At 37.2% G+C, this 23,996-nt stretch overlaps 1 protein-coding gene across 1 annotated transcript in view; it reads right to left on the bottom strand.

Moving 5' to 3' along the window:
• san (Probable N-acetyltransferase san) overlaps positions 1-20,711 on the bottom strand; it is a 91,536-nt gene extending 70,825 nt beyond the window's left edge. The window contains exon 1 of the mRNA XM_090381214.1: positions 20,576-20,711. Coding sequence (XP_090237340.1) covers positions 20,576-20,601 — 26 coding nt within the window. The 5' untranslated portion in view covers positions 20,602-20,711. The remainder of the gene's footprint in view (positions 1-20,575) is intronic.
• Between the last annotated feature and the right edge of the window lie 3,285 nt (positions 20,712-23,996).

Here is a 23,996-nt window from a genome sequence, read left to right as displayed (position 1 = left end):
GTGTCGTCACCAGGACGTTTCCTTTTCACACCTTCAGTATTTTACTCATTTTTAGGGAATAAAGCACAATTACAAAATGAGGTATGCTTGATACACATAAACAAAGCTGCACGCACGTGTAGCAATTGAATAAACATCACCGTAAAGGCAAAGACACTATTAATACCTCACTAGCTCATATTTTACTAAAGCACATTTCTGGGAGTTACTACCATAAAACAATAAAAACAATTTCCAGTTGCTTTCTGCTAGTGGAATCGGTTATAAACTGGTAGTAAACTTGATCTAATTGCATTTGCAATAATACCGACAGCTGGAATTGTGTGGATTTTTACGTTATTGTGTGAAATGTGTTTCCCCTTCACTGATATAAAAAACAAATACATTTTCAGAATCTTCTCTTCATTGCTATCGTGTTGTGTTCAGTTGGGATGATTCCACATTCAACTGCCATTTCTTGTAAACACAAAATTCAGTTCATGTTATATACAATATCGTTCTCCTATTCATAAATTGTGTATGATCAAATTTGTGTAGTGTAAACACATGTTATATGAGGACTGAATGTACTGTGTTCAGGTATGGAAAGCACACCTAAAGAAAGATATTGTGCTTGCTGAAATGGTTCAAAGACGGGTAACTCACCTAGTGAGATCGGCAAAAGGGCGTCCGTATGAGGAAAGACTGATTATGTGGGTTGCACAGCTTGGAAACTGGGCACCTTAGAGGAGACATGATTGAGGTGTTTAAGGCTCTGAGAGGCATAAGTAAAATGAATGAGGCCGAAATTGTCACTGTTATAAATGATTCTTGAACAAGAATCATTTATAACAGTGATCACCATCATCATCCTGAACTTGGTCTGGCTTAAGTCTTTTAAGACCTGTTCCATTGTAGCTCTTGGAGGTGGTCTTGATTTCGCCATCGTTGTCTTGGTCGATTCACATCTCTCTTGCCTGTAGGTTTGTAGTTAAAGGCTAATTTTGGGATCCCGTCTGGGTTCATTTTTTCTGATACCGTTTTATGTCATTTACTATGTTATCTACTTTTAATTTCTCGTGGATATCTAAATTTCTTTGGCGGTCTAATCTTGTAAAGCCTAATAATGGTCTTAAAAATCTCATTTGTGCTGCTTCTAGTTTGTGTGCATCTTTCTTATGATCCAAGTCTCACAGCTGTAGAAGAGGGCTGATTTTGAAGTGATGTTGTGCAGTCGTAATTTTGTTTCAGTTATCATTTGTTTTCTGAAGTGGCGTTTAATCATTCCATTCATTTTATTATATTTTTGTAGTTTAGTATAGATGTCTTTCCCTTCATTTGATATTAAATTTCTCAAATAGGTGAAATCAGATATTTGTTCTAATATTTTGTCATCAATAACAATTTTAACTCTTGTTTTTCCCACATAATCCCATTGATTTTGTTTTTGAGGTGGAGATTTTCATCTCATACTTTTTATCTATTTTATTCAGTTCATTTGCTGCTATCTGTAGTTCATCTTCGGATTTTGCAATTATAACTTGATCATCAGCATATAATATAGTTTGGATTTTATTCCGTTGTTCAACTGTATTCCGTTGTTAATTGTTTCCATTCTTTAATAATTTTATTGATGCAGATATCAAATAAATTTGGTGATAGTCCACAACCTTGTTAGGCGCCTCGGTAGCCAGGTGGGAAGGAGCAGCAGTACATAGCACACGCTTCTTCATTAGACCGGGGGTTCGAGCCCGTCACCACCAAATACGGAGGATGCGGAAAGGTCAAGGGAATGACCACCGCATATCCTGGAGCAATATGGCCTTAGTTGCTAATGCTCCTAAAAACCAAACAACAACAACCTTGTTTGACTTCTTTATTGGTGTCAATTGGGTCTGAGAGTTGACCATTAAAATATTTTATGCAGACTTGAGTTTTTATATAGGCTTTGCACCGCTTTCCAGAGTTGGGTTGGGATATTTTCTTCACATAGAATCTGCCAGTTTTTCCCGGTTTACATTGTCATATGCTTTTTCATAATCAATAAACAGTAGAAATGTTGGTAGATTGAATTCTCTTCTTTTCTCCAAAATTTGTTGTAATGAGAAAATGGCATCTTTGTGCTTCTCCCTTTTCTGAACCCACATTGTTCTTCTTCTAAGACTTGTTCACTGTATTTATTAAGTTTATTCTTTAGTATATTAGAGTATAACTTTGAAGCAGTTGATAGCAGTGTTATCCCTCTAGTTGTTAGGGTTATTTCTGGAGCCTTTTTTGTGTAAATTGATTACTATTCCTGTTTCCCAATCTTTGGGTATCTGTTGCTTATGCCATATGATGTTAAATAATTTCAATAGTGTGTTTTTTAGTAAGGTGCCACCATATTTAAATAGTTCTACATTCAAATTGTCTATGCTGAGCTTTTTCGGTTTTTTGATTTTTGTAATATTAACTCTAGTTCTTCCATTGTTATATTTTCTTCATCTTTGGTTACCACAGATTCATCTTCCAATTCCCTAGCACCAGGGTTATACCATAGTTTGGAATAGTGTTGCTTCCATTCTGCTTGAGAGATGGAGTTGGTTTATACTTGATCGTTGTGTCTAGTTGTAATTTCTTAAAAATTACAAAACCTCTTCTCTGTGGGCCCGTGATATCACGTTCTAAAGATTTAACAAATTTATTCGTCATCTCATCAGATTCTTCTGGTTGGTTTACTAACTTCTGCTTTAAGCTTTTTATATTTTATGTGTAGATGTAGGTCTTCAGTTTGTAGGAAAACTTTTATAGGTCTTTTCTTTTTTCTCATTGACTGTTCGTTTCAATTCTTCATTCCAAGTTCTTAACCAGTTTTTATTTTTTATAGGTTTATATCCAAGACTTTCTTCAGCAGCTCCCAGAATTAATTTTTTCAATTGTTTGACCAGATTTCCTCAACATTATCACTTTTATCTGATTTGAGTTTATCTTTCAATCGACTTTCATACAGGAATTTAGTGCTTTCATCTTCCAACAAATGTATTTTTAATTTCTTAGTAGTTTTTGTTGGTATTTTCTTCTTTTTATTTTGAAAATGCTTTCTACTAGGTAGTGATCACTGTCAATTTCACTGCCTCTGAATACTCTAGTCTCTCTAATTTTGTCATTTAAATTTTCATTAATGATAATGTAATCTATTATAGACTGTTTCTTGCTTCCAATGTGAATTTATGGATTATAAGAGAGCTTGCTTGGACTCAGGGGAGGTACCCATAGACTGGAGATGTGCAAATGTGACCCCAATTCACAAAGGAGGATCAAAGGCTGACACAAGTAGTTATAGACCTGTGAGTTTAACTTCTGTTCCAGGAAAATTAATGGAGGCAATGGTTAAAGAATCACTGCAGGATCATCTAGACAAGACTTCAGTTATAGCTCGGACACAGCACGGTTTTGTTAAGGGAAAGTCTTGCCTGACCAATTTGATTGGATACTATGATGCAGTCACAAAAGAACTGGATTCAGGGAATAACTTTGATATTATATACTTGGATCTTAGAAAGGCTTTTGATACTGTTGCACATGGAAGACTCCTGCACAAATTGGAGCAGTGTGGCACTGGAAGCAAATTGCTGCTATGGATAAAGGGGTGGTTGAGGGGAAGAAGACAATGGACACTGCTCATCGTGGACTAATGTTATTAGTAGAGTCCCTTAGGGTTCAGTGTTGGGCCCATTATTGTTTTCTGTATTTATAAATAATACTGATGATGGCATATCAAGCTTAATGTCCAAGTTTGCAGACGATACAAAGGTTGGCAGGGTTGTTAAGGACACTACTGACACTATGCTGCTACAACAGGATCTGGAAAAGTTGAGATGGGCTGAGAGGTGGCAAATGAAGTTTAACATTGACAAATGTAAAATACTACATATGGGAAACAACAACCCCAGAGCAACATATCAACTCTGTGGTACTACACTGACAGTGGTAGAGAATGAAAAGGACCTGTGGGTAATTGTGCAGGCAGATATGAAGTTCTCTGAGCAGTGCAGACAGGCTGCAAGAGTAGCTCATGGTGTCTTGTCAATGATATACAGGAATTTTTCTAGCAGGGATAAGGAGGTGATTATTCCCTTGTATACGGCAATGGTCAGGCCACACCTTGAGTACTGTAGACAGGTCTGGAGGCCTCATTTCAAGAAGGATGTAGAGCTGCTGGAATGAGTACAGAGAAGGGCAACAAGATTAATGAATGGAACAAAGGGTTGCTCTTACGAAGAAAGGCTTAAGTTTTGAAAATTACAGTGTCTGGAGACTAGGCACCGGCAAGGTGATCTGATAGAGGTGAATAAAGCCTTGAATGGTTTGAGCATGCTCAACGACGATGGGATTCTTCCTCTTGCTCAGAATAATCACCTGAGAGGGCATAAATTCAAATTGAGGAAAGACAGATGTAGGATAGATGTGCGGAAATTTGCCTTTAGCCAACAGGTAGTTGGTTGGTGGAACAGACTTCCATCCCTTGTTGTGGAAGTTGATAGTCTAAATAAATTTAAGGCTCAGCTGGACAGGTATTTCGAACAAACGGAGGGGTGAAGTGGAAGTTTTTTTTGGCTGATGCTGCATAAGCTTGCTTTCTTGCATCATATGCCTCTACTAATGCTAATAACAGTGATGTAATTTTGATAATTTCAAGTTGTTGGGGGGGGGATAGATGTTTAGACCGGATTGTTTATTTTAGCCAGCGAGTTATAAATTACTGGAATAAGTTACCTATATGGGTGGTAGAGGCTGACAGTTTAGGAAAATTCAAAGGTCAGCTGGATAATTACTTACAGGAGAAGGGAAATGCATACATTGTCTCTTTTCTTTTCTTTTCTCTTATTAATTATTATTATTATTTTTTAGTTTTCTTCTTATTATTATTTTATTTTTTTTTGGTGCAGCATAAGCCATAGGCTTCCTTGCCCCATGTGGCCATTGCTAATACTAACTCTGACTTTCTCTTAAGTCAAATTTTCCTAACAATGAAGTAATTTTGCTTCATGATTTTTATGTTTACAACTCCAGCTGGTTTCCAATTTGTAGTCACACAGATACATCTGGTTGAGATGCTGAGGATTTGCAACTACTAATGACCTCACACAGATTGTTCACTCACCTACCAGAATACCAGACAACCCTAACCACATAGCTACTGCTGGTTTTTTCTAAGTACATGGCCAAGGAGAGGGCTCTCTAGGCACTTCAGACCACGTCTTGGTGATAGTCTCCTCTCAAATGGAGCTTTTCACTCATGGCCATTCTCAAACACATGTTGTTTGGCATTATAAGAATCTAAAATGGAATGATCCACAAGATTTCTTTTCTTTTCCATGGATTACTGTTTTAAATCTTCTGATGTCAACATTTGCTCAGATCATGTCAATGAAATTATTCTTGCAGGGATAAAATCCTTCATTCCACACTCCACTTTAAAATCCCTTCCTTATCTAAACCTTTACTTTCCAATAAATGTGTAAGGTTGCCCAAGGTAAGAATGTTGAATATCACAATTGGATAAGGATCCAAAACTGTTGGTTCACTTTCTGTTTCCACAAAGCTTGCACCAATTGTAAAGCAGTTACTAATCAGTCCAAACTAGATTTTGAACCAAGCTAAGAACAGAAAACTTGCTTCTTGTCCAAATGGTAGTTCAGCATTCTGGTCTCTTGCAAAAGCTATTGGTCACAAACCTGTGACCAATATTCCCACCTTTGTCAAAAGTGAATGCTTCTATTGCCATCCCAGCTAAACATATAGCCGACCTCTAGCATCCTACTTTTCTTCTAACTCATGTATTGATGAACTTGGTAAACCATCTCCTACCATTCCAAGTACAATCCATTCAATGCCTTGTGTGGTCTTCTCTCAAGATGATGTTAGAAGAATTTTGAAGTCTTGATGACAAGAAAGCACCAGGTAATGATGGTATTTCTCCACACAGTAGACAAACACTGATGGAATCTATACTGGCTATTATTGATCAGATGGAAAGGTTCTAGATAGTTTAGGAGTTGGCAGTTACTGGATTTCTGCATTATGACATGATTACAGACTAATTTATACCTACCAGAGGCTTCTGTATCACCTGATAATTTTTCCATACAATTTGAGGCATCTGTCAGATATGATACAATTGATGAAGTGTTAAACACCTGGACATTATTAAATATCTGGGGTTTTTTTTTGGAAAATAAGAGACAATTAGACAGGAACAGGTTTTAGAGAATAATTCTGACAAGTTACATTTAAGTAGTCAGTGGTACATATTTCATGAGTTCATTTCTATAGTGAAATTATTTGTCAAAAAAGAAAGACCAATGTATCACACTATCATCAAAAAAGCACTGAATAAGATTTGTAAGTCAGTAACAGTTCAATGGTATACAGAAAGAAATGAGGTAAAACAGAAACTTGGGTACCTCAAAACAGAGGTTTTATGATTTGAGAAATGAAACTGGGATCAAAAGATTTGCTGATGAATTGAATAGTTAACGAGCAAGATAATGCACAGGGCACATAAATCTTTTTTTTTTTCACTCATTAGCAACTGGTACTTGCAGGTGTGCACCTATTTATTCCAGAAGTGGTTGCATGGGACCTGTTCAAATGACTTGTGACAAATGTTTTGCACATTTTTTTTTTTTTAATGAAGGTTGACTGAAACTTTCTCTACTTTCCAAAATACACACCTAGTTTTACCTAAATTGTTTCTGAAGCAATATTTTAGTTTTTACAGGGTAACTGCATAAAAGAACCAGATGGATGATTAGTGCCATTTTTTTCTCAAGTGATTCACAGAACCTCACAGATAAACCTTGTTTTTCAAATGAGGAGAATGATTGCTGTTTTCGTTCATCCATTTCGTAGAAGAAAGTGGCATTATCAGTTTAATCATATCCTAAATTGTAACAACAAATAAAATCTTATGGATAAAAATAAAATTTTAGTCCTTTTACAGAATGAGAAATTCTGAAAACACATGAGAATTCTGGAAGCAGGTGTTCTTTTCTACAGTCATTCTTGTAATTATTTTTAGGAAGTTTTGGTTGATGATAAATAATAAGTCCAGTTTGTCAGTTTATTTATATATATAAAACTATTGAATCTTACTCCTCAAAGAACCCAATATTTTTAATCCAGTTGCTGAGGCTGAATTTGATTATTCTGAATTGTGATATACTACTGAATACATAATGGAAATGGTACTTCTGCTAGCAGTATAATAAACTAAAATTAAGTGGGGGGAAGTTGCAAAGCATTCATTTTCATCACAATAAAAATGACACACACATCATCCCCTTTCAATCCACTGCAGTATGAAGGCCTCTCCAGCAACTTTCCAGTTCCTTCTGTTTTGTGCAATGGCCATCCATTTACTACCCACAAACTCATGAATTTCATCTGTCTATCTCCGTCATTGTGTTTCAGGTTTTCTTCTAGCTCCTCTTGGGTACCATTCTGTTATTTTCTTAGTCCATCTGTCATCATGTCTTCGAGCTATGTGTACGGCTCAAGACCATTTTAGTTCTTTAGTTTTGATAAAAATTTCATTTACTTGAGTTTACTGCCTAATCCATGTGTTTCTCTTCTTAACTAACAGTTTGATTCTCAATATAATTTGTTCCATTCTTAGCTGTGTAGTTCTCAGCTTCTCTTCCATTCTTTTGGTGAGTGCCCAAGTTTCACTTCCATAAGTCATGGTGGGACGTATACATTGTTTCAGTTTTTTATGTTTTAGATAAATTGGGATATTGCTCCTCAGTATGTGACTACATTTCCTGAATGCTATCCATCCAAAATTTATTCTTCTCTTGACTTCCAGCCATTTATCATTATTACAGTTAATGACTTGTCCCAGATAAGTATATGACTCCACCTTTTCAATTACTGCTCCTTCAATCATTATATCCCTTTCTGTGGCATACTTGTTCACCGTTACTTTTGTTTTAGCCATATTCATCTTTAGTCCAAAATCCTTACTAACTCTGCATAACTGATTAAGATTTTGCTCTAATTCTTTGGGATCATGTTGACCACAATGTCATTTGCAAATCGTAAATGGTTTAGGTACTCTCCATTCACATTGACTCCTTTCTGCTACCAGTCTAATCTTCTGAAAGCTTCCTCAAGGACAGCAGTAAACAACTTCGAAGATATTGTCTCCTTGTCGAACTCCTTTCTCAATTTTAAATTTGCTACTGTCTTTATCTAGTCTAATAAAGGAGGTAGCACTCTCATATATTTTCTTCAAAATCATAATATATGGGGTATCTATGCCTTGTCTTTACAATGCCCGAAACACTGCCTTATGCTATATGGAGTCAAATGCCTTTACATAATCCACAAATGCCAGGCATAATGGTGTTTTGTATTCATTTGCTTTCTCCATTGGCTGTGATATTACATGAAGGTGATTAATTTTTGAGAATCCTATTCTAAAGCCAACTTGCTCTTTCAGTTGATTCTCATCAAGGATTCTTTCTAATCTGTTTGTAATAACCCTTGTGAACAACTTGTAGATGTGGGATAACAAGCTAATTGATCTATAATTTCCCATTTCTGATTTATTTCCTTACTTATACAGGAAAACTGATTGCATTATACCACTCCTTGGGCATCACACCTTTTCTAATGCTTTTTGTGAAGTCTTATCAGTTTGTGTTATGTCTCTTCCTCCCAATTTTAACAACTCTACAGTAACTTCATCTTCCCCCGAGGCTTTCTGATTCTTCATTTTCTTCAACGCATATTCTACTTCATCAGGAAGGATATCGTGTTGTATGTGTTACTAATTTGCGATCCATCTTACCAGTGCTGGCATCATTCCCTTGCTCCTGTATAATTCTCTATAGTAGTCTTCTGCTATTTGAATTATGGCTTCTCTGCTATTTATAAGTACACCATCGCTATTCTTCAGTTTCTGTATCATTTGTCTTTCTGTATTACTGCTCATAGATGCTGATTTAAGTCCTTTGTTTTCCCTTAATGCTTGTTCTACTTTTGTGTTAAATCTTCTTATGTCCTCTGTGAGTCTCTTTCTAATGGCTTTACATAACTCAGTATACTTAATTTTCTCCTTGTCAGTAGTAGTAGTAGTGGCATGTGATGCAAGAAAGCAAGTGTATGAGCTTATGCAGCATCAGCCAAAAAAAAAAACAAAAAAACACACCATTCCCTCCAAATGCCTGTCCAGTTCCTCCTTAAATTTATTCAACCTATCAACTTCCACAACGACAGATGGAAGTTTGTTCCAGCAATTAACCACCCGCTGGCTAAAGGCAAATTTCCGCACATCTATTCTACATCTGTCCTTTCTTAATTTGAATTTATGCCTTCTTAGGTTCGTAATCTGAACAAGTGGAAGGATCCCATCCGAATTCAGCGTGCTGAACCCATTCAAGGCCTCATACACCACAATCAGATCACCACGCAGGTGCCTAGTCTCCAGCCACTGCAATTTGCAGAAATTAAGCTTGTCTTGATAAGAGGATCCCTTCGTTCCCCTCACCAATCTTGTTGCCCTTCTCTGTACACGCTCAAGTAAATCTACATCCTTCCTAAAATGAGACCTCCAGACCTGTACGCAGTACTCAAGGCGTGGCCTGACCATTGCCTTATACAGAGGGATAATCACCTCCTTTTCCCTGCTAGCAAAATTCCTATATATCATTGACAAAACCCCATGACCTGCCCTGGCAGCCTGTCTGCATTGCTCAGAAAACTTCATATCTGCCTGCACAATTACTCCCAGGTCCTTTTCATTTTCTACCACCTTAAGTGTAGTACCACACAGTTGGTACGTTTTTCTGGGGTTATTTCTACCCATATGCAGTACTTTGCATTTGTCAAGGTTAAACTTCAGTTGCCACTTCTTAGCCCATCTGCCCAAATTATCTAGATCCTGTTGCAGTAGCACACTGCCATTACTGTCATTAACAACCCTGCCAACCTTTGTATCATCTGAAAACTTCGACATTAAGCCTGATATACCTTCATCAATATCATTGATAAATATACAAAACAACAGTGGACCTAACACCGAATCCTATAGGACCCCACTAATAACATTAGTCCACGAAAAGCAGCACCCATTGATTACCACCCTCTGCCTTCTCCCACTTAACCATCCTTTTATCCATTGTAGCAACTTACCTTTAATACCATTCTGCTCCAATTTGTACAATAGTCTTCCATGTGCAACAGTGTCAAAAGCTTTCCTGAAATCCAAATATATGATATCAAAATTATTTTTTGCATCCAGTTCCTTTGTAACCACATCATAATATTCTATCAAATTTGTCAGACAAGACTTTCCCTTAACAAACCCATGCTGTGTCTGAATTACTACTGCAGTCTTGTCTAGATGATCCTGCAATGCATCTTTAACCAGCGACTCCATTTTACCCGGAACAGAAGTTAAACTAACTGGTCTGTAATTACTCATGTCACTTTTCGATGCCCCTTTGTGAATTGGGGATACATTTGCACATCTCCAGTCTGTGGGAACCTACCCTGAGTCCAAGGACGCTCTCATAATTATGGCTAAGGGTTTGCTTAGTTGCTTTGCCGCCTCCTTTAATATAACTGGATAGATCCCATCCACCCCAGGTGCTTTTCTTACATTTAACTTCAACAATTTCTCTTCCACTTTGCTCTCAGTTATTACAAAATCATTAATCAGTGTTTATCTTGCTCTTCATCTGTCGTCTTCAGTTCATCATGACAAGTGTTTCTTGACTAATTTTTTTCTTCTTTGGATTTCATTTTACCTATAGGTTTCTTGGGCTTTATCACTTTCAGAAAGTTGTAATATTCCTCGTCGATATCTTGATCCTGAGCACTCTGCAGAAGCTCAACACAAACACACACATGCAGATAAATATATGCACATGCATAATTTTGAATTATCATTTGTTAAATGATTTTATCAACTCCAAAATTGAAGTGCCTAATCAAAATGAAAATGGAATCTATGTACACACAGACAGAATATATATATATATATATATATATATATATATATATATATATATATATATATATACACACACAATGTGTTTTGTAGAATAAATAAAGTGTCTGTGAAAATGGAAATGAAGAGTACACATGGTGCCTGAACTAAGAGAAGTTTAAGGGATAGTAGAAACTGGAAGTGAAATAGTGGTTAAACAGGTAAAAGAATTTGAAAAACTTAGTGAAAAAATGAATTTCCCCTGATTCAACCTCTTGCTAAAATTGTCCTCCCATATCTGAATATAGTGTTATTTATTTACTTATATATTCCTTTTTTTTCCCCTCAGTCCCAGTTCATTTTTGCACTAGGTTTTTCAAATTCTTTCACCCGTTTAACCACTATTTCACTTCCACTTTCTACTATCCCTTAAACTTCTCTTAGTTCAGGCACCATGTGCACTTTTTATTTCCATTTTCACAGACACTTTATGTATTATATAAACCACACATTATTTATATCCTTTTGCTTCCTCTACTGCTGCACTGTGCATTTTTGAGCATTAGACATACTATATATCTTTTGTTATTTTCCTTTTTCTGCTTATTTTGCTTCTTAACTGTTACACACACACACACACACACACACACACACACACACACACACACACACACACACACATATATATATATATATACACACAGGCAGATTCAGGGTAGGGGCACGTGCCCCCTGTCATTTTTTCAGAGCATATACTCCAATCGTTTAAATTCCCTTCAGCTACGAAAAAAAATTTTTTTTCGTTGTTAACATACGATTTTATCTATTTTTGTATTGTGGCTCAGCTATTTTAAACTGACTACAGTTGGCAACATTGATGATGATGTTGATTGATTTTGGTTTTTATGGCACAAGAACAACTAAGGCCATGATGGATGATGTGATCGCAATTCTAGTTTGAGGTGTCACGCAGTTTAGTCATGGGTAATATTTACTTCAAAGTAATTCAGACTTTAGCTGTGTGCCTGTGTCCACCAGTCACATTATGTTTGAGTGTCATATTTGTTTTGTTTTTGTAACTTTTTGTGCATATTTTGTACACACAAAATTGTGACTCCCTTCGCAAATGGTGCCCCTCCTGTCATTTTTTTCTGAACCGCCACTGTATGCATATATATATATTTTTATGAAACTCCCAAACACAAAAGGTATTAGAAACTATAGTACTCAGTATTGTGTGTGAGTTGAAGTTCAAGAAGATGAAAGAACATACTTCTTGATATTACACTTGAATTTCTGTAGACTTTAATTTTCAGGAAATGTGTATTACAGAAGATGATGGTATGAGGAAGAACAAAAGCTGTTTCTGTGAACTTGAAGCTGGACAGTAAAAGGATGCTGACTGGTTGTGGCACATTACATACGTGTTGTGGCAACACGTAAGACAGGTTTGGAAGAGACAAGAGAATTATAGAAGCCAATTCAGAATAACAGTGGCCACGGAAAATTCTATTGAAAAGACAAGCATATTTGCATCTACATTCACACATGAGGAGTTATTCGGGGAGGGAAATGCCAGAGGTGTATTAAACTCAGTAGGCTAGATAATCTTATAATAACTGAGAGTAAAGCAGAGGAGAAATTGCTGAAGATAAACATAAGAAAGGTATCTGGAGTAGATGGAATCTATCCATGAGGCAGCAAAGGAAGTAAGCAAACCCTTAGCCATAATTATGACAGCTTCCTTGGACTCAGGGGAGAACTCATGGACTGGAAATGTGCAAATGTGACCCCAATCCACAAAGGAGGATCAAAGGGAGACAGGTAATTACAGATCTGTTAGTTTAACTTCTGTTCTAGGGAAATTTATGGCGGCACTGGTTAGAGAAGCATTTCAAGATCTTCTAGACACAAGACTTCAGTTATAGCTCGAGCAAAGCATAGGTTTGTTAAGGGGAAGTCTTGTCTGACCAATTTGATTGAATACTATGATGTAGCCACAAAGGAACTGTATGAAAACAATAATTTTGATATATATTTGGATCTTAGAAAGGCTTTGGATATTGTTGCACATGGAAGACTGCTTCACGAATGGAAGCAGTGTGGTATTGGAGGCAAATTGCTGCTACGGATAAGGTGATGGTTGAGTGGGAGAAGACAGAGTTGTTGTTGTTGTTTGGTTTTTAGAAGCATTAGCAACTAAGGCCATATTGCTCCGGGAATATGCGGCGGTCATTCCCTGACCTTTCCGCATCGTCCGTATTTGGTGGTGACAGGCTCGAACCCCAGTCTAATCAAGAAGCGTGTGCTACACACTGCTGCTCCTTCCCACCTGGCTACGGAGGCGTCAAGAGAAGACAGAGAGTGGTAATCAATGGACACTGCTCTTCGTGGACTAATGTTATTAGTGAAGTACCCCAGAGTTCAGTGTTGGGTCCATTGTTGTTTTCTGTATTCGTTAATGATACTGATGATGGTATATCAGGCTTAACGTCCAAGTTTTCAGACAATATGAAGGTCGGCAGGGTTGTTAATGACAATAATGAGATTGCGCTGCTGCAAAGTTGAGTAGATGGGCTAAGAGGTGGCAACTGAAGTTTAACATTGACAAATGTAAAGTACTACATGTGGGAAGCAGTAACCCCAGAGTAATGTACCAACTGTGTGGTACTACACTGATTGAGGTTGAGTGAAAAGGACCTGGGGGTAATTGTGCAGGCAGATATGAAGTTTTCTGAGCAGTGCAGATGGACTGCAAGAGTAGCTCATGGTGTCTTATCAATGATATACAGGAATTTTTCTAGCAGGGATAAGGAGGTGATTATCCCCTTGTATAAGGCAATGGTCAGGCCATACCTTGAGTACTGTATACCGGTCTGGAGGCCTCATTTTAAGAAGGATGTAAAGCTGATGGAATGAGCTCTACATCCTTCTGAAAATGAGGCCTCCAGACCGGTATACAGTACTCAAGGATGTAGAGCTGATGGAATGAGTACGGAAAAGGGCAACAAGGTTAGTGAATTAAACAAAGGGTTGCTCTTACAAAGAAAGGCTTAAGTTTTGAAAATTACAGTGTCTGAAGACTAGGCACCTGCAAGGTGATTTGACTGAGGTGTATAAAGCCTTGAATGGTTTGAGCATGCTCAATGCTGATGGGATTCTTCCTCTTGCTCAGAATAATCACCTAGAAGGCATAAATTCAAATTAAGGAAAGACAGATGTAGGATAGATGTGCAGAAATTTGCCTTCAGCCAGCAGGTATTTGGTTGGTGGAACAGACTTCCATCCCTTGTTGTGGAAGTTGATAGCCTAAATAAATTTAAGGCTCAGCTGGACAAGCATTTCGAACGAACGGAGGGGTGAAATGGGAGTGGTTTTTTTGTTTTTTATTTGGCTGTGCTGCATAAGCTTGCTTTCTTGCATCATATGCCTCTACTAATGCTAATTTGGAGTGGGTGGATGAGTGAAATGAGAAGGGAGTGTGTGTGTAGTTTTTTTTTTTTTTGGCTGATGCTATATAAGCTTGCTTTCTTGCATCATGTGCCCTTGCTAATGCTAATGGCCTTTGAAATGTCAACTGCTTGGGTTTCACCAAACTTTTCAATTCAATTTGTCCATGGATGAGTAACATATGCAATTATATCACCAGTGGATTGACACTGACAGAATCCATATTGGCAATCATTGATCATATGGAATGTTTCTAGATGGTTTGGGAGTGGGTGGTTAATGGATTCCTTCATTAGTTTAGAAAGAGTAGAAGTAGTAAGTGCAACTGGGCAATAATTCAATGGGAGGGAATTTGTCACCTTTTAAAACCCTGCTGAATATGAACAAATTTCCAAGCGGAATAAAAAACGCACCAGTGGAATAATAAAGTATAAAATGGCAACAGGACAGGAATAAGCTCAAGAGCACAGGTTTTGAGAAAAAGGTGGAAAAATACTGGAGCTTTCTTAGCATCAAGATTGTTCAAAATTCTATTGGCATCCTTTTAGTGGAGGACTACAGGAGGCACAGAATTGAGTGCACTGGGAATGGTAGTAGAAGTAGTTTACTAAGATCATCAATACAAGAGTTAGAAGAAAAGTAGGATGCTAGCAGCTTGGCTTTAATCAAGGTGGCAATAGAACTATCAGGTTTTAACAGAGGTTTTTTTTTTTTTTTTGGTAGTTGTTGGTGCATCGGCTTCTGTGGCCATAATACACCTCCCAAGGTTTTTGCAGTACTTTGATCCAAGCCCGAGGTGGGATTCAAACCCGCAACCTTTGGGTTGCCAGGCAGGCACTTTACCCACCTGGCTAGCCCAGTCAGCTTTTAACAGAGGTGGAAGTAGAGATGGGCAAAAGTTTTGGCCAACAGCTTTGACAAGATATCAGACTAGTCAACTAACTACTGTTTGCGCAAGAAGCAAGTCTTCTACAGTCAGCCTGTTCAAAATCTAGTTTGGACTGATTAGTAACTGCTTTAAAATTGTTGTGAGCTTTGGTTTAGGCAGAAAATGAATCTAGAAATTTGGTTGGCAATATGCAACATTCTTATCACATTTATTGGAAAACCAAGGTTTAGATAAAGGACAAGATTTTAAGGTGGAGTGTGGAATAAAGTACTTCATGCCTACAGGAATAATTTCACTGACTTGATCTGAGAAAATACTGACATCGGAAGATTTAAAACAGTAATCCCACCATGTTATGTTGTTGTTATTTGTTTTTTTAGGAGCATTAGCAACTAAGGCCATATTGCTCCGGGGATATGCGGTGGTCATTCCCTGATCTTTCCGCATCCTCCGTATTTGGTGGTCACAGGCTCGAACCCCGGTCTAATCAAGAAGTGTGTGCTATGCACTGCTGCTCCTGCCCACCTGGCTACGGACACGCTATCCAACCATAGAAAATAAGAATAGAAATCTCATCCGATTTGCATCCTTGTAATGACAAAAAAATGAGGCTGGAAATGGCCACAAGAGGAAGGCTCAACTGGAGAAGGAACCATCAATAAATTGTAATCTGAGGTGCCTAGAAGACCACTCAGCTAAACCATGTACTTGAAAGGGTTGTTTATGAGAAAAAGATCAAGTGCTGGCTGTGTGGTAAGGATTGTCTAGTATTCTGGTAGAAAAATTAACAATCTGTGAGAGGTCATTAGTAATTGCAAAAGGCTCAGCATCTCAACCAGCTGAATCTGAGTGACTAGAAATCAAGAAGCCAGCTGGAGTTGTGAACATTAAAATATCACCAAGTAAAATTAAAATTACCCCACTGTTAGGAAAGTTGGATTGGAGAAAGTAAAGTTTCAAAGAAAGGACATCCGAGTTCCAAATGATTAGTGGAGTTGGGATAATGAGTGAGGCAACAAATGAATTTGACTGAATGCATAGAGAGATTCTAAGCCAGAGAAGATCAAAATGAGGAGATTCCAAATGCATATGTACAAGTATCACATTTGAAGTGAAAAGAATTGTACAGAGAATTAGACAACTAAGATTAGCAGTGGTTGAATAAACTGATAACTGGGATTCTGTCAAAAAAGAAGTGCAGTTTGGCAGACTAAGTGGAAATATCATTGATATTGGAACTGAAAGCAAGTATATTTGTGAAATGAACAAGGAAGTGTTTGGGAAGTTTAGATCTTTCTGCAGATAAGTTTGTTCTATTAGTTTGACTATCCATAATGTATTCAGTAGTAAGAAAATGTGGGGAGAACTTTATGAAAGGAATGAAATTTTTGTATATAGAATATACACAAGAATATACCCAGCTCCTTAACAATGCCCTCCCGCATACACACTACTCAGACTCCCCCTAGTCACTATCTGGCAGAGTAGAGACAGCAAGCCTATATACTAGCTGATCTGGAAGCCTCCTAGAGTTACCAATAGGTCAGTGCAGTGGACTATCTAGCACCTGATATGTGAATATCATTTCAGAGATGTACCCTTGAAATGCAAGGAATATTGGATCTCATCATGGTGCCTATCATAACCTCAAAAGACATCAATGGGGTTTTCCAGAGCTTTGCTCTGGAGCCTAAAGATAGGTTTCCCCACTTCAAGCTTCCAATAAGCAAAGCAGAGTGGTGGTATTTCACCAGTTAAAAGTCATCTACCACCTAGTATTGCCCAAGTTGATAAGTCATCTACCACCTAGTATTGCCTGGTAACACAGAGAGGTGTGGCATTTCTTTGTGTGGTTTGGATGCCATCCCTCAAACACTGCTTATTTTGGTTCACACCTGGGTGGTCAGTCACCTTCAGTATACTGGGTGCCATATTTCAGGACTTACACATGGGGATAACACCCGGTCTTACTAACAGTTCCACCATCGTGAAGAATGTGCAAGTAGAGGATTTGGTTGTTGCTGAGCAAATGGACATCGCTGAAGTTCGGTCCACTTGAATCAAGTGTCACCTGAATATCAGTTCCATCAGCATTTTAAACTCCCAGGCAGCAAGTCTGACTTGTCATACCTTAGAAAATGTCGGTAACTGCCTAATAGTTTCTTATTTATATCTTATGACTGTAACCTTTTTATTTTATTTTCGAATTATTTGCACAACTTTGCTTCCACATATAATAGATAAGTAGAAATGTATCAATTTTATATTTTTACACAGTTAATGATTTTATCAGCTGTAAATCTCTCTGAGAACTAATATACACGAGAGGACACAAATTTAAATTGGGCAAGGACAGCTTGCTGGGTAGACGTGGAAATCTGCCTTCAGCCAATAGGTAGTTGATTGTTGGCAAAGCTCCATTTGGTGTTATGAAGTGGATAAATTGAAATATTTTCATGTTTATATTTTATGACTGTGATTAATTTTTTTTTTTTAATTTTCATTAGAATTAATAAAAATTCCTGAATGCAGACCTTTTCTTTCCTAACTATACTAAAAATCCCTGTATATTTCTTCTTCCGTATGTAATATACAAGCAGAAATATATGCACATGCATAATTTTAAAATTTTACATTCCATTTTTATGATTTAAAATTTTTATGATATTAACCATTTTCTACACTGGAAAATGGTAAAGACTATTAGTTTCATGTTTATATTTATGGCTGTGACATTTTCTACCTAGAGCAGAATTAATTTTTATGTTTTTTAAAAATAAAAACCGTGATACAATAAGTATGGAAATCGATTAAGGAAAGATGATATACTAGTACACTGCAAGCAGAATTCAAGAAATCTAAAAACTGTCTGTAAACAAAAAAATTCGAAATTGTAATCTTATTGAACATAAGTCAATCTGAAATCGCACATTTTCAACTATGCTGAAACTGAACTTTTGTATTAATGTTATTAATAAAACATCTGTTATATTTATTGTATAGTATATTAACTGATCTAACTTTATTAGGATTTTAATATGATACTGCATTCTTTTTTTTTAAATAAAATACACTTACAAAATGATAATCTCTATACATATATTTACTTTTACAGTACACATTTTCTTGTTTCATTTATTTATTATTAATTTTAAAGCTGATAATTAGGTAAAATGAAACAGAAATTACTACTTCTGTAGCTTAGAAAAATGCAGCAGAACTTCTCTGATCAACTAATATTCTTTAACAATAATTCTGAACGATATTCATTTGAAAAAAAAAAAAAAAAAAAAATTCTATAAGAAATGGTTCTTGTTCTCCAAATAACTTGGCTATAAAGGGAATGTGCTGAACTTGTATTCCTTTACTATTTTTTCATATAGGTTTGTTAAACAAATTTAATTTGCAGCCAAACTACTGATGCAGCCACAGCTTAATGACGGAATTAGAGAAAATGTACAATTCAAGAACATCAGTTTTGTTTTCGATAAAACTATGAACAAGGGAGGTAGGTATATTCTCACTGATAGGAGAAACATGAGACAAAAACCAGGGTACATAAATATAAAACCTTATGAGATTTTACATTTGTACCTCCTGTAACCCAAGATTGCATCTCATGAAGTTTAACTTCAAGTTATAGATCAATGGAAAAGTAAAGTTCAAAGCAGAATTGGAAAGTCACTTTTTGGGGCGTTTTTTTTTTTTTTTTTTTGTAACACATTAAGTAAAACTGTTTCCTCGTGACATTCAACCATTCTAATACTAACTACAGCAGACCCATCACAACATGTAAGAACTGTGTTAATATTAGGAGTGGCGAATGATGCAAGAAAGCAAGTTTACACAGCATCAGTCACAAAAAAAAAAACACACAATTCACCCATCCATACCCTCCAAAATTTTTTCTGGTTCTTCCTTGAATTTATTCAAAGCACTCTTCCACAACAACAGATGGAAGTTTGTTCCAACAATCAACCACCCACTGGCTGAAGGCAAATTTCCACACATATCCCTGCAACCATCCTTCCTCAACTTGAATTTATGCTCCCTCGTGTGTATAGTTGTAGCAAGAGGAAGAATGCCTTCAACATTTAGCTTACTCAATCCATTCAAGGCCTTAAATGTGCAAAGCATTTGGGATATTTCTAAACATAACCGACAAAAAATATATATATCATATGTACTTTGCATCATATGCTGAGAAATATCCACGTGGCTCACATTCCAGAAAATTGCATTGACTGCTACTGTATTAGTAGTTCTTGAAAATGAGGGATACCAAAGTTCATATCCTTTTAATCTAGTATAAGTTTTGGTATTCTAATGATGCCTAATATCACGATTTTTGTTTATTATTATTTTGTTAAAAATGTTCGTTCTATGGCTATTTAATGTATATGCATGTATTTTCATACAGAAATGTACGCTTGTTATACCGATATACATCTCGCATGAATGAAAAAAAAAAAGTTAGTATTTAAAACCTGCATTTTGCAGTTAATAAATAGAAATACTAAATCGACTGCATTCCTTACTTCACCATGGCCACAAATGAAGTATCTGCCAACGTACTAATCCTTATCCCAAATAAGTACAGTGGTTGCCTGAAAATATATCTTGAAGGCGAACAGATGGTTCAAATGGTAAACACTGTTAACCAATACTAAGGTTACAGTTCGTAGAAAAAGTGAGATGCTGTGCGCCTTTACCTGAAAAAAAATTTAGACCAAAAATATGCCGATTTCAATTTTGCAACGAATTCTTAAAAAACGCCTAAATAAATAATATGCGAACATATTTCTGGTGCAACAAATTCAACAATCAATCTTAGAGACATATTACTGTTCACTTTTTAAAGCTACAAATTCGTTGTGCACAGTATTTTGTAATTATTCCAAAAAAGACACATTTTTCGACCAACGAAGCACACGAGTAGAGCGAATAAAGTGGAACACATGGCTTTTTCCCTTTTTTGTAAGTAATGTCCGTTATGTTACCCATGCTTTTCGCGTCTGGTTCAATCCCATATCGTATAGCACTTGTACAACTACAGTTTCAACATGGTCAACTGATATATAAATTGACCTACTTTTTAATTGGATTTCCTAGTTTTATAAAAACAATTTAAATAAGTTGCTGCAAAATTTCGAAACTTGCTAGGGCATCACCGAGAACGAGGTTGTATAATGGAAAACTAATACCCACAGCTGTAGCGAAAGATTCAGAGACCTAAATTTCCTGTTTCTTTATAAAACTTCCTTTCGTTAAAGACTTACCTAGATTTTGTCATTTTTATCAGCATTACTATCAGTTCCCAATATAATATACACAACTACAGTCCCCAAAATACAACTAAAATACACTTTTACCGGGAACCGCTCGCTGTAGCGCCACTAAAATCATTTATCCAAAGGCGCCATTCGCCTATGAATGTGAGAAGAGAAATAAAAATTATGCAAAATATTTAATACTTACTTCTTCCATAAAAAAACATTCAATCAGTTACTAATGGAAAAGATAATTTTGATCAGCCAAAATTTTTAAAAATTTTTCAAACCTGCAAATTTAAAATGTAAAGAGAAAGCAATTCAGTTTTTTTTTTGCCTTCAAACTTTACTCATTAATTTACACAGCGTGATTCGCCTGACGAAACTGCATTATCAAGCTGGATTTGTAATCGTTCACTGAATGAGTAACTGTACTCTCCAAGATTAAAATCTTTGAAGGCCTGGGGCAGTCTGATAATTGTAAACCCACAAGCAAATCTATGCATAAATATTCGAATTGTATAAAATGTGTGGTTCACATAATACGTCTTCGACATTTGTAGATATTCCAATGGATGTGAGCCCCAGGGGCTCACATCTATTGGCTGGGCACACCCAGGGTACTGAGCTGGATATCATCATTCTTCTCTTTTTTGGTGATTCCCTCTACCCTCACTCTCTCTCTCTCTCTCTCTCTCTCTCTCTGTCTCAGGGTACTCAATTTTTTTTTTTTTTTTTTTTTTTTTTTTGGCTGGTGCAGGATAAGCCTCAGGCTTCCTTGCACCATATGGCTAATAATAATAATAATAATAATAATAATGTTATAAATTAAAAGGTGTTGCAAACTAACTGGACTAAAGCAAATTATTCAGTTTGATTTAGCAAGTTTCTTTTCTCATTTTTGAGTTATCAGAGGTTTTTTTTTTCCAGTTTTTTTTTCTTTTTCTGGTAGATTTTTAGGAACTTTGTAGGTCTGAGCACTGTATCCCATGAATGATTCCGCCTTGGTGCTCTCTTAGAACTCAGCAAAACAAATGGCTATTAGTACACGCATACTATCACGTATGAAAAATTACGAGTTTAAGGAACAAATTAATAAAACAAAATGTCCACTACTGCCATTACGGCACTAATCATGGCATCAATGTATGCTTTTGACTAATTCTGTGTATCAAGTCACATGAATTCGTGCCATTCATTGCAGACACCAGTCCAGAAATAAAAGCCGAGTGCAGTGGTAGCATCCTGATTAAGTCTTTTAGTCCATCCCACAGGAGTAAATAATAATAAATTGTCTATTATGGTTCCCGAGAACAACCAAACCCAACCATACCTCTCATCAGGACCGTACTTATATTTCTCGGGGCCCGAAGTGCTAAGCTCTTACTTTTTTTTTTTTTTTTTTGTTAGTTGTTTGAGCATCGGCTTCAGGGGCCATAATGCACATCCCAAAGTTTTTGCACTACTCTGATCCAAGCCCGAGGAGGGATTCGAACCCGCGACGTTTGGGTTGCCAAGCAGGTACTTTACCCACCGGGCTAGCCCGATCGGCTTAAGCCCTTGGGGGAACCCCTTTAAATATACCAGAGGTCCAGAGATTAAAAAGAAAAAAACTTGCATATATAAATATAATCAGAAAAAAAAAATATTTTTACCAATCTGGTTAAAAACAAACGTTGCAATACAAAGTTTAATTTAAAAATTCGAGATTACAGAGGCCATGCGAGAACCCCTTGTATCGTGAGGTCCGAGGCCAGCGCCTCATACGCCTGATTATAAGTACGGCTCTGTATATCATATCTGTAAATATTGAGGGCGCTCTGGTCGGTTTGCCTGTCTTGCTGAATGAATATCGTCTGCGTGGGTAGCACAGTGGTATCGTCACCGTCCTCCACACACCGGGTGGGAAAGACCCGGGTTCAAATCCCGTCCATGACGCGAGAAACTTTAATGGGCTTTTTTCACTCCGTGGCTGAGTTAGACGGTCTCAGGCGTAAATAGCAAGATTTTCCCCCAGAATCTGGGGTTTTCGTCCAGCAAAACAGACAAATCGACCAAAGAACACACGCAATTAACAAACATATGACACACAGCACGGCAGATGAATTTAATTATTCGGGTTGCATAAAAATAATAGTTGGGTTTTAGTTAGTTTGATTTGGAAGAATATCTGAATTTTCGGAGGTAAAACTTCGCTGTCCTTACCTGAGACCGACTAACTCAGCATGCAGTTCAAAAGGCTAAGAAACGTTTGTTCTGATATTGACTGGCTTCAAACCTGGGCATTTCTAATAGTGTGAGCAGGACGATATTATAATTACTGTGTTCCCCGGGGACTCACTTATAGCACAACCAAGTACGCATATCGTGTGTGTGACCAGGAAGATATTAGATTGATATGATAAATGTGGGAGGAAGAAGAATTTTTCTATATGAAAAAAAAAAAAAAATTATATATATATATATGTATTTGTTTGGCAGCACAGTATATATATATATATATATGGTGTCTCAAAAATATTGGTACAAACGTTTAGGGAAGGCAGGTAACATCTAAAGAAATGTGATTCGCATAGGAACCCATAACCGGAAACGTCAGGGGAAAGTAGTAGCAGAGGCACAAGAAGTAGAAATGACACAAGACAGTAATTAGTGGCAAACATTTATTTGACATAATATTAACAATGAAGTACGAGATGGATGCATTCCATGATGTTACAACAGATGCTCGAAGGTTCCACCATGAGACGCCATGCATGCGTGACACCGGAACAGCATGGATTAGCAGACACGGTCGAACACACCTGCAGTTTCTTTGACAGTAGCAGCAGCGCAGACGAGTTCCATTTCCGTCTCAACAGGCGATTCATACCCGATAGATTTGAGGGCCCCATAGAAAGAAATCAAGGCTCGATAAATCAGGTGAGCGTGGGGGCCAGGAAACGGGTCCACCACGGCCAATCCATCGACGCCCAAAACGCCTGTTCAACTGGTCACGAACACACCTTCCTTAATGGGCAGGCGCCCTGTCATGTTGAAACCAAATGTTTCGTCTCACATTTCCTGGAACATCGTCAAGTAACCCTGGTAGAACTTGTCCAAGAAAGATCCGATATTTAGCGGACTTCATGCGGAATGGTAACAGGTATGGGCCAACTAAGCAGTCACCGACCATACCTGCCCACACATTTATTGCGAATGATGTTGTGCCGCATGGGGGCGCACACGTGTGGGTTGTCGTGAGCCCACACATGAGCATTGTGTTGATTGAATAAGCCTTCCAGAGTGAAATAAGCCTCATCCGTGAACAAAACATAGGCTGGAAAATTCAAGTCTTGAACACGTTCTTGGAGAAACCACTGCGCAAAAGCTACACGTGCAGGATGATCTTGGGGGAGCAATAACTGAACCCTCTGGAGATGAAAGGGGC

This window comes from Mastigoproctus giganteus, chromosome 9, assembly GCF_048544385.1.
Source record: "Mastigoproctus giganteus isolate SK-2022 chromosome 9, ASM4854438v1, whole genome shotgun sequence".
Taxonomy (NCBI): Eukaryota; Metazoa; Arthropoda; class Arachnida; order Uropygi; family Thelyphonidae; genus Mastigoproctus; species Mastigoproctus giganteus.
This window is presented reverse-complemented; position numbering and strand designations above follow the sequence as displayed.